Source organism: Phyllostomus discolor, chromosome X, assembly GCF_004126475.2.
Source record: "Phyllostomus discolor isolate MPI-MPIP mPhyDis1 chromosome X, mPhyDis1.pri.v3, whole genome shotgun sequence".
Classification (NCBI taxonomy): Eukaryota; Metazoa; Chordata; class Mammalia; order Chiroptera; family Phyllostomidae; genus Phyllostomus; species Phyllostomus discolor.
The window spans coordinates 50,854,829-50,866,649 of NC_050198.1; the positions used below are offsets into that span (position 1 = coordinate 50,854,829).

Consider the following 11,821-nt stretch of genomic DNA (forward strand, 5'->3'; position numbering starts at 1 on the left):
TGTAAGTGGGGAAAAATCAAAGGTGGGGGTTGGGGGATAAAAGAAATAATGGCACCTCAAAATTATAAGTCCTTCAAATTTGCAGTTACAATTTAAATTGAAATAGCAAGACTAATGCTCTTTACATTCTTCAGGCAACAGATATTTGTTATCAGGAAACCAAAGAGAATTTCTTTTCCAAAAGTCAAAAATGACATGTTAAATATTAATTCAAATATTATATTTCTGTTTTTATACCAAATGAATCTACTTCAACTGTTAATGATTTCAAAGAAAACAAACACAGTTTTTCTTCCACACAATTCTTCATTTTGTTAAAAAAGTTCCTTTTAGCCCTGGCTGGCATAGCTCAGTGGATTGAGTGCGGGCCATGAACCAAAGTGTCACAGGTTCAATCCCCAGCCAGGGTACATGTACATGCCTGGGTTGCAGGCCATAACTCCCAGCGACTGCACATTGATGTTTCTCTCTCTCTCTCTCTCTCTCTCTCTCTCTCTCTCTCTCTCTCTCTCTCTCTCTCATCTTCCTCCCTTCCCTCTCTAAAAATAAATAAATAAAATATTTTTAAAAAGTTCCTTTTGTACAAATACAGATGAATAAAATGTCTCACTAAATATAACCATTTAATTGCATTAAATGGATCCCTTTTACCTATTTAACAAGTGTGGTAGGGTCTGCAGCAGTCAAACTCAGTTATGAGTTCAAAGCTTCAGATTTGGCATGAATGCAAAAGTTAGGCTGGATGAACCTGTCTTGATTAACTTTAATATTTCTTGCCTAATACATAGCACATGATATATAAACCTTTTATAATGTACCTTGTTTTATATAACCAATGATTCTGAAATGTATGCAAAGTACATTTTTAGACATTTAATTATTTTTAAACATAGAAGAGTTTACTATTTAAAGAATTAATATAGTGGTCTTTATATTAGGTTGAATTATATGAAATTGCCAATATTTGAGCATTTTTGACATACAGAAATGGCAATTACGTATGGTTCAGCATAATAAAAAGTAAAGAATCATTCTTTCACCTTAAAACAGAATACATCTATGTGTAAATAGCCTACCTATATATGTACATTTAGGCTAATGTGAAATTTTTTGGATGGGGGGTTGGGGAGAGAATCGACAAGTCAGTATTTTGGATAGATGGGTAAATTCAAATTATGCACATTACTCTAGGTGCTTCTTTGAACAGTAATATATATATTAATTAATACATTGGGGATATAATTTAATATAAATAGAAATTTTCTTTACAATGTTTGCTATGATGAAAACATTCAATTTCATTTTCTTAAAGATTAATACCATGTAAGTCACCATAATGACACATCTGCTTAAATTTATCTCCATTTATGTTATCACTGGAAACTGTGAGTGGTTATGGTACTATTTTAGTGCAATCTGTGCAGCGTGATTTCATACTCAAAGATCTGGATCCCATGGGGTAGTTGTGATGAAAGATGGTGGTTGTTTTCCAGGTGAGTAACCCAATAATAAATTAGAAATTGTCGTCCAGGTCAGTGGTTAAAGAGCAGTTTTAAACTCCTAAAATTTTGGCTGGGGAAGTAAATGAGCAAGGAATAAATGTGCAGTCTGTCTGTTCATTAGATTCAACAACAAGGCATTGGGCATCTTGCTATTCATTGCTGTTGGAAGTGTAGTCAATTTCTTAATTTATCCAGCCACTTATTTCTTAATAGTAAAATGCATTCAAATCTATGAGCACACACAAAAAAGGGGAGATATGTGTCCTTAAGAAGTTCTGGGGTATATTGCCAGCCTTTGAGGAAGTCCATGTATGGCTGCCAAGAACTAAAATTTTAGAGTATATGGAGTCTGGGTGTTGAATAAAGACACAACATAAACCACCAAATGTAGTAATATGAGTGACTTTTCATTTGGGAAAATATAACGCCAAAAGGGAAGTGTATGTCTTATCTGTTTTAGCCTACCTGCTGATCTATTCTGAATGGTGCAGAATGCAGCTGCCAGCTCTTAACTGTACTGTTGTAACAGGTGTGCCAGAGTCAGCCTTGCTGCTAAGTTTAGCTCTGCATGTAGGGATTACACACTTGCAGCCCCTTGGAGAGGGGAGTATTGCCAAATGACAATGTATGAAAGTAGGAAGCACTTGGGAATTTCACCACCAAGCTAGATTTAGAACAAAAGGGACAATTTAAATTGGTAACAAACTAGAGAGAGCTGCATGTCTGGGTGGAGCTGACATTAACCTAATTTCCATTCCATTTCTCTCTCACTTCCACTGTAGTTGCTGAGGGAGCATCCTGTGAAATTTGATGACAACTTTTTAGGTGCAAGAGATAATTGATTTTTTTAAGCAGGTAGAATTTAACACAGGTGTACTAGTTCTTTGGTGGCAAAAATATGACCACCCTTCCAAATTCTAATATGGTTCCCTCTTGGAACATTTGGCTTCTTAAAAAATTAATCTTTTTCCACTATTGGCATACCAGGACTACTCATGAAAATTGAATTTTTCAAAATATATTTCTCTTATAGGTAATAAGTGAAACACTTCATCTTTTGCCAGGGATCAGGAAGGGAGGAACACTTTCTGGGAAAGACAAATGTCAATTTGAGGATGTTTATCTTGGTAAAGATTTGTTGGGGGTTGTTATTTAGTCCTTTCCTCCTTTGTCTCTGTTTTTCTTACACTCAGATCTAAAAGGAGTCTGGTGATGACTAAATAGTTCTCTGATCATTTTTTCAGAAAGAAAAACCTGGCATCCAGAAGCTTGAATGTTTTGTCCAAAGCCACAATAATTTGACAGAAAAATACCAATATTATTTCATTTCTGCTTCCAAGTAAAGTTGAGTCCTCTTTGCTAGGGTCATCTTTAAACAAAGCTCATGTTTATGTCAACCCAACCCGGGAGCGTGATTGGGAGGGAGAAAGAGGAAACAAAACTGCATGTATAATGTAAGGTTAATTGTCATGAGCACATTTTGACTTAGTTTTCCCTTGGTTTGGGAGAATCTCATTGTTCCAGATTTTTGTAATACATCTGTCATTACCTGAGTTTTTAAAAGCCTAGTAATAGTAATAACACAGATATAAAATGCACATTTTCCCTCTCTAGCTGAATTTGTTGAGTGGAAACTTCTTTCTGCAAACTTGCTCTTAAAACTGAAACAGTTTCTTTAAATGTTTTCTTTCATTTGGTTCAAATCCAATGGCCTTAGATGATGAAATCACTCCTTTGGGAATGGGTTCATGGTCCCTTCCATTGACTTCTGACATGATTTAGCTTCATGCCAGTAGCTAAAGTGATTCTTTAGGGTCAAACTTGTTTTTTTCTTGGGTAACCTTCTTTGAACAATCAGCCCCTTTGAAGGCAAATTTTCCTTGTTATTGTAGTTGCAGGGATCCTGTGTTTTTTTACAACAGCTGCATATGAATTTCTGTGGTCTGAGGTTTGCTCAAGGATCTGGTTCTTTGGTTACTATGGAAACCTGCCCTCCCACCTGCTGCCATTTTTTTATATTCCTAGCAAAGAATGAGTATTAAACCTCTTAGTTATCCGACAAATAAAGTCAAGATAAAGAATAACACAAAGAAAACACAAACAACGTTTTGTTAAATGAACAACGTCTTGATTTCTACATGGGAAGCTGCATGCAATAAAGGTAAGCTTTCCTGGACATCACCAACATACAAGAGTTTACTGAGATCCACTAAAACTCATCTTCATGATAGCTTCAATGAATGGGAATTCGACTCTGCATCTCTATATCTGTGAATTCAGGAACGCTTTCTGTGCTCTCAGAGTTGATGGGTGAGATGACATGTTTGAGCCGAAGGAGCATTATGAAGAGCAGCAGGAGGAGAATGGCCAGGAGGCTCAGGAATAGGCCCACATATATGTACATGTTGGAATACTTATCTAAAGTGGTGTTAACCTCTGTTGCTGGGGTGGAGAAATGGGTCCACCCAGTGAGAGTTCCATGGTACTTGAGGTGTGCCTCCGTCATCACTCCACGCTTGAGTAGGTACTTGTTTCTATTTGATTCCTACTGCTCTTGAGGCATTCCACAGTCACTTAGACTGTCTCTGAATATATCGGAGGTTTTCTAACAGTCTCCTACAAAGCAATCATGACCAGAGCCATGTCAGTAGTGCATAAGCAAGAAAATGGTGACATTCTAATTTGGCAATTGCCACACCCTCTCTGTCCTCCAGCACTGCAGTCCCTTCCCAAATAGGTTTTACTGGAACTTCTGAATCATTTTCCATAGTCTTACTCTTATAGTGATTAAAATAAAATTATGAAATTACTTTATAATACTGGTATAGGTACAAGAATGTCTCAGAGTATTAAATCACACTTCTATTGTTTTGGTAGGAGAAAGGGCTTTGTTTTACTTACAACTCATCTAAATGCATGCACTAATTATGTGAATTTAATTGGGTTCCTATATGAAGAGACTTTCTAAGGCTTTTGTATATTTTGAGCTTAACATATCTGAATTTTTACCCTTCTTGTCTTTCTGAATCTCACCTAAAGATGGGGCTTGTAAAGTTCCTACACAGCTGCCACAGCTTGAAGGCTAGAACTCTAGAGAATGTGTTTTCTACAGTTTTGTTGACATAACTTACTGTGCACTGGAGGAAAAGTATTGTCAGACCTGGTAAGTTTTAGATGGATGAAGAGGTCTCACAGGTGCTGACAGCAGTAGTTTTAGGCTCAGGAGATTTGACTTTTACAATTCTTCAACAGAAATATTTTTTCTGAAAATAAATAAAAATAAATGATTCAGGTATCTAAGAAAATCAGATGGCAATTTTTGAAATAAAAATTAACTGATATATTACAAAATGGTTTACTATTAACAAATTCAATTTAAAATGACATCCTGAATTTTTATCATTTTGAATACTTTTTTCTATGTGGTAAATAACTATTAAAAGGTTAAAGAAAAATTCAAATTACTGAACAGCAGATAATAACCAAAATTAAAACTGTGTTTTCCAAACTAACTGACCATAAGATTTACCTGAGTTACATATTAAAATATAGACCCTGGGCTCCAACCCAGATATTCTGAATCATAATCTCTGCACTAGGGGCTAGGACACCACTCTAGAGAGTCAGATTTTATTGGTCTGGGATGGGGTCCAAGCACTGGTATTGTTTTAAAGTTTCCCAAGTGACTGGATAGTATAGTCAGGACTGATAACCATTTTTCTAGTTAAACCAAGAAAGCCTAGCAATGAACTAAAGAAGACTGAAACCTAAGGATTCATTTTCAAACTCCAGGTCCCAGTACAATGGGTCACTTTCACAAATTAAGGAATGCAGGCTTCCCCCAATTTTATTTTTGAGTGCTTGCTCTCTCATTTAAGTCTGCGGGCATGAGAATACACTTTTTTCAGTTTTTGAAAATTAGAAGAAATTGAGGGAGCATATTAGTTGGGATCAAATAACTGCATCTCTTATGATCAATAAAGACAGAACCTTGTCTTTACTGGCAAAAACAACCATTCCAATATGTAAATAGCAGCAATATTTACTACAGAAGTCTTCCAAAATGATTTAGCTTATTGTTCTAAACATGAATTTTGAATGTGGATGACTAAAATAAACAATATAAACCACCATCACCTGTCAAACTTCTATGTGCAGTAGTAGTAGAGAGCTGACAATGTAGCCTAGCTCTGTCACTTGTTAACATACTCAAGGAGAGTTTACAGAAATAGTTCCAACAATCACATTAGTCTTCTTATGATCTTGAATTTTGCCCCCAGTCTGGGAGCACTTCAACTTAAAATTTATATTCACTAGCCCACTTCCTGTAAGCTGCATGATTCTTAGTCTACTTATCTGCTGCCCCTACCACCTATGCAGAACAACCTGGTTCATAAGAAACAAATGCAAAAAAAAAAAAAAATTGGTCTCTTTTTATTGTCTTTAGAGCAATGGTCTAGAAGACATTTTTGCAATACTTAAAGGTATATCTACCTTGATTTCTGATTCACTAACAAGTGGAAAAGATAATCACAGTAGGTATCCTTTACTTCCCTAGAAATACCATGCCCCAAAGGCAGTGGTTCACCTGAGTAGCTTGTTAAAAAGACAAATTTCAGATCTGCTATTGGTAGCTCCTTCTCCCCAAACCCTTGGTTCTGGACCTTGTTTGTTCTCTCAAATCCAGTTTTTCTCAAGAGTGTGAATCATGGACCCCATACATCATTTAAAATGTAAATTTCCTAGACATTTTCCCAGGCCTACTGAAATCTAATATCTTAGATCAAGGCTCAGGAATACGCATTATATGCACAAGTTCTTCAGGTGATTCTTTACACACCAAGCTTTGAGAGTTAACTATAAGTCTTTTTGTTTAGACAGCCCAGCTAAAACACATAGCTAATCTGTCTAATCTGTTTTATCAGTTTTTTTGGGAGCCCTACTTTAAAAAAGTATTTAAATTTCTTTTTATTTATTAATTTTGAAAGAGAGAGAGAGACAAACAGACAGACATCAATTTGTTGTGCCACTTATTTATGCATTTATTGGTTGATCCTTGTATGTACCCTGACCTGGAATAGAGCCCACAACCTTAGAGTATTAGGATTATGATCCAACCAACTGAGATACCTGGCTAAAGCCTAAAAAACTATTTAAAACAGTGTTATAGGTTGAATTGTGTCCCCCAAAGATATGCTGAAGTCCTAACACCCCCGTACCTGTGAATGTGACCTCATTTGGACATAAGGACTTTGCAGATAAAATAAAGTTAAAATGATAACACTAGACTGGCCCTAATCCAATATGACAGGTGTCATTATAAGAAGAGAAAACAGAGACATACAGAAAGAAGACAAAGGCAGAAATTGGAGTGATGCATCTACAAGCCAAGGTATGCCAAGGATTGCCAGAAAATGCCAGAAGTTAGAAGAGCTGAAAAGGGTTTTACCTTACAGATTGAAGAGAGAATATGACATAATGCTTTGATTTCAGACTTCTAGCCTCAGACCTAAGACAATAAATTTTTGTTATTTTAAGCCACCTAGTTTGTGGCATTTTGTTTATGGTAGCCCTAGGAAATGAATATACAGGGTAATTACCTTGAGGTCCTGTTGTGTTTGAATTTGGGAATAATGTTTCTCAGTGTGGTCCAAAGAAGTCTCTTCATCAGAATCACCTGGAAGATGTTTATTACAAATGCACACATCTAGACCTTTTCTTTTGCTTCCTAGATCAGAATATTAGGGGAGAGGACCCTGAAATCCACATTTGTGAAAAGCTACCCACTTAGAGTTTCTGCAAGAAATGTTTTCCAGTCCCTGCTGCCCTCAGGATTACTTGTTAAATTTTTTTAAATATATACATTTATATACCTGGAAGTACCCAGGCGCGCGCGCGCACGCGCACATGTGTGTGGGTGTGTGTATTTGGGTACTTCCTTCAGAGGTTCTGATTCAGTAGGTCTGTCTGGGGTCATGAATATCTATAGTGTTTAGAGCTCCACAGGTGATTTTGATATGCAGCCAGGGCTGAGAAGCACTACTGTACACATAGAACAGAACATTTCAGATTTAGGATTCTGATAGTCCTGGGCAGCCCACACAGAAGAATCTTTTGATCTCATCTATACTTCTATTTATTAAATGTGTTTCTTATATATTGCCTGTCTGAGCGGCCTCCTTCCAACATCAACTCTTCTCCCTGCAGCTCTTTTCCTTAAAAGTTGTACTGGCCCAAAGATATGAACTTAATGGATTTTTCACCCATGTAGTCCACAAGCTACTTTTTCACCTGATGCCAACAGAGAAGTGAAAGGAAAATAAATACTCATGCTGGCACAAGCCAATTAGGAGAAACCTCTATAGTATTATTGAAGGGTCATTAGTCTCACATGGATCTCAGAAACACAGATTTGGATAAGTCATATTCCTCGGCTAATGGCTCAATGCCATCATGGTACATCCAGGGCCACTTTTGCATACTTAATGACACCCATGGATAGACACCAGTGAACAAACACCTACCAACTTTAAGATTGCAAATAATTAATAATTTACATGGCATGTACCTATGTTTCTACCCATCTCTTCCCACTACCTACTTCCCCCTAGAAATAATGAATGTTTTAAATTTTGTTAATCATTTCCTTGCTTTTATTAACACACACACACACACACACACACACCTATGACAAAACAATGTTGTTTTTAGTTTTGTTTTGAACTTTATAAAAAAAGGTGTCAAGCCATATGTCATCTTTGATTTGCTTTTATTTATAACTATTCTTTTTTATTAAATTTATTGGGGTGACATTGGCTAATAAGATCATATACGTTTCAAGTGCAAATTTCTATGGTACATGATCTGTATATTGCATTGTGTGCCTACCACCTAAAGTCAAATCACCTTCTGTCACCATGTATTTGGCTCCCTTTACCACTCCATACCCTTTCTTCTGGTAACCACCATATTGTTACCTGTCTGTCTCTGAATTCAGTTTTATATGAAAATGGAATAAAGTTTTTGAAGCCCTCATATTGCCTTTGAGGCTCCTTATTGCCTTTGGAATTTATTCTTCTTAGCTTGGTATTCAAGGCTCTCAATGCCGTGATCCTGACCTTAATTTCTTCCACTACTTTCCTTTCCAATCAAACTGTAATGCTCACTGTTACCTTCTTGTCTGCTTCCATGCTTTTGTTTGACCAGTTCCTTTCATCTTTGCACACTCTGCTTCAGGAGATGCTACAATTCCTCATAGTTCAGCTCACGAAACTGACCTTGACATCCCATCCAAATCCTAATTCCCACATGCTTTGTATCTCTCCTGGAGAAGTTACACTTGTCAAATATTGCAAATATTGATTTAATGTTTTTCCTTAAATTGTAATTTATAAATTATTTCAGGATCTTTTTTTCAACATTTTATTCCTTATATAACCATGTTGCAGTAGCAACTCAATGATTGTTAACTAAATCAATGGATATGACTGGAGAAATGCATTTAGCAAGAACAGTTTGAAGAGAAGCCCAGTCTTTTCTCTGTTCTGATTGCTAATATAGCTTGAGGATCTCTGAGGAAGATCCTAAAACTCCCTTTTCTTTTTATTCAAGTCACCTACTCCCCTATCTCTTATTGTGCAAAGGAGACTGAATTTCTGATTATAACCTGGAATTAGGGAATACTCACTTTGTTAGAAACTTTGCTCTTGAATTACTATTTCAGTTACACAATTTTAAAGACAACTACATGGGATGGGTTTACAGTGAGTGCAACTGCATCTATAGGTTCTTTTCACTAACAGTTGATAATACATTTTATGCCTCATGCACAATCAACCCTGAAACTCTATTAGTTCTGAACAATCTCACATACAGTTGTCAATTTCTTTAAACATTTCATTTGAAGGTTTGGAAAACTAATTATATATTTCTTAAAACCTCCACAGTCTACAGGAAACCAAACATCCTGTTTAATTCAGACAAGTCTATCAATTTAATTCCTCAAATCCATGAAGGACTTTTTAACAAAAATTTAGGTAGTGGGGAATCCTCTTTGTTACTCTGGTCTTGTATCTGTAACAACTTTTTATAAAAGCTTTCCAAACAGGATTGTCATAGCTCTTTTTGCTAACTAATCAATGAGTTGTTTAGATAATGTGATTGCTCCATTAAAAGCTCTGCATCATTTGGAAAGAAGAAAAACTATGATACTGCAAAAGAAATAGAAATTCTATTAATTCTGAAAGGTCTGATTTTCGTGGAAATACCTTATAGAATTTTAGTATCCTGCAGTCCTTTCTGAAAAGTTAATAAAATAAAATTCAGTCTTTAATCTTTGATAAAGTGATCGAAAACTTTTGAGGGATAAGGAGGATACTGAGGGGTAGGACAAACAGGAAAAGAAAGGTAGGAAAATAGAGGAAGAAGGAAGTAGTGAAGGAAAGAAATGTGAGAAGAGAGTAAAATGATTAGGGATTTTGGAATTGTATAGGAGGTAGGAGGAAATGAATGATTAAGAGGTAGAGATGAAGATAGGGAAGCAGAAAAACATTGGTAAAGAAGGGAGGAAGAAAGAAAAGGGGGAGGGAAGTTTGGGGGAATGGCAAAGAGATTAATTTAATAATTGGCTAACATCCAACATTAGCCTGAACATCTGGTTACTTCTCTTCTAATGTAAATCAAAATATCCACCAGCAATGTGAATACACCTTTGCTTCTCTGATTATAGTTTTACCATTAACTTGGCAAATAAAACCCTTGGTAATAAATTAAACTTTGAGTGTTTTTGGTATGAACATCAAAATGTCAAGTCTTTGGTAATGTTTGACATCACTGTAGTAAATATAACCACACAGAAGCACAACATCCACCCAGATAATGAATTTGTCTCCTTAAAATGAGAAGGAAATGTGTAGCTTTCTCCATCCATCAACCCTGAGAGGAATTATTTGAGTGAATCTTGTTTTTAATAACAGCAATAAAGTTCTGCTTGGATCCTGAAAATCAGATTGACATTTATTCAGCAAACCACTGAATACCAAAGTACCAGACAACCTGCTAAGTGCTGGCTGGGGATATAGGATTTCAGTCCTCAAGGAGCTACTAGTATTTACTTTTGCTTCTTTAACATGATAAAGTTCTGAAAAAAAATGCACTGGTAATTTTACATTTTTCTGCACGATACCTGCCTATATAATTCCAGAGCGGAAATCCCACCAAATAGCTAAGAAAATGATCAGTGGAACAATTAAAAAGAGAAAGTTAAAAGTATCAATTGCAACAGATTTTAGGAGTTAACACATTCAGTTTGCATTTATTTGCCCAGTGTGAGGGCAAGAAAACTAAGGGAGGAAGGAGCTGTTAAGAGTATCTAGTTCCATATAAGCCTATGAAAAAACAGTTCTAACCGCAAGTGTTTCTTCAATGGCTGGAGCCATTAAGTAATAAGCTTTCCCAAGTGGGAGTATTTTCCCAAGTTGCTGTATTTTCTGCAGCAGATGGTTCTTGTTTGTTACACCTGCTGATAAATAAAATAATGCCGCTCATTTCACCATAAAAAAAAACATCATAACATTTCCAAATCTCTCTTACCTTTCCAGGCTCACGGGGTGAATGGGTTGGCTGTTTAAATCACCCTTTGGACAGGCAACTTGTTCAGGAACATCTCTGGAATATTTGGAAATAGAATATAAGTCTTGTTTTGCCAGAGAAACAGTATGCAAGACTATGTTCATGCAAATTATGCTTTCTCTTTCCTGAAGAGTCAGACCTTTCCAGTGCAAAATATAAAAACACCTTCTAATAGGTACTTAAAATGCTAGTTGCCACTTACAGCTTCAGAGTTCAGTTTCAGTTGCCTTTCTCCTTATAAACTCTAAAAAGCTAAGAAAAGTGTCTGTTTGGATATGTATATATACCCTCTGGAACACTTAAGTAGAAGCAGCCTTAATAAAGTTCTCAGTTTTCCTTTCTTAGGGAAGACTTTAGAGTATGCGGGAAAGGTAGTAAGTGATTCAGCTCTCCTCTGCCTTAGCGTGTGAAGCCAGAGAGGGAGGAGATAAGAGAGAAGCTGAGAAGCAAAGTTCTTATAAGCCTTGCACTTTAACCCCTTCGAGGTTTCTTCATGCATCTGGAGGATTACCAAAGGCTCTCTGTCTTGCTGAAAGCTTCTTCATGTGTCACTTAAGAGGATCAGATCTATTGCACAATTAAAGAGGTTTTTCATCCTAGGTCTTACAGTAATCTATGCTTAGAACTGAAACCAAATATGCCACGGTGTAGTGGTATTTAAATAATTCCATCTTTCCAAAGAGAATGTA

The 11,821-nt window shown here is 36.2% G+C and overlaps 1 protein-coding gene across 5 annotated transcripts in view; it reads right to left on the reverse strand.

Moving 5' to 3' along the window:
• The window catches only part of SERTM2 (serine rich and transmembrane domain containing 2), a 36,131-nt gene extending 24,817 nt beyond the window's left edge, over nt 1-11,314 (reverse strand). The window contains exons 1-2 of one of the 5 annotated variants that reach the window (XM_036016452.1): nt 4,663-4,764; nt 984-4,118 (exon numbers count right to left, since the gene is read on the reverse strand). In XM_036016452.1, the coding sequence (XP_035872345.1) occupies nt 3,736-4,008 (273 nt within the window). In that variant the 5' untranslated portion in view covers nt 4,009-4,118; nt 4,663-4,764 and the 3' untranslated portion in view covers nt 984-3,735. Of the gene's footprint in view, nt 1-983; nt 4,119-4,662; nt 4,765-6,974; nt 7,012-8,294; nt 10,499-11,093 lie in introns of those variants that run through there. The other 4 variants (XR_004900908.1, XR_004900909.1, XR_004900907.1 and 1 more) reach the window with 4 other exon arrangements.
• Nucleotides 11,315-11,821: the final 507 nt, after the last annotated feature.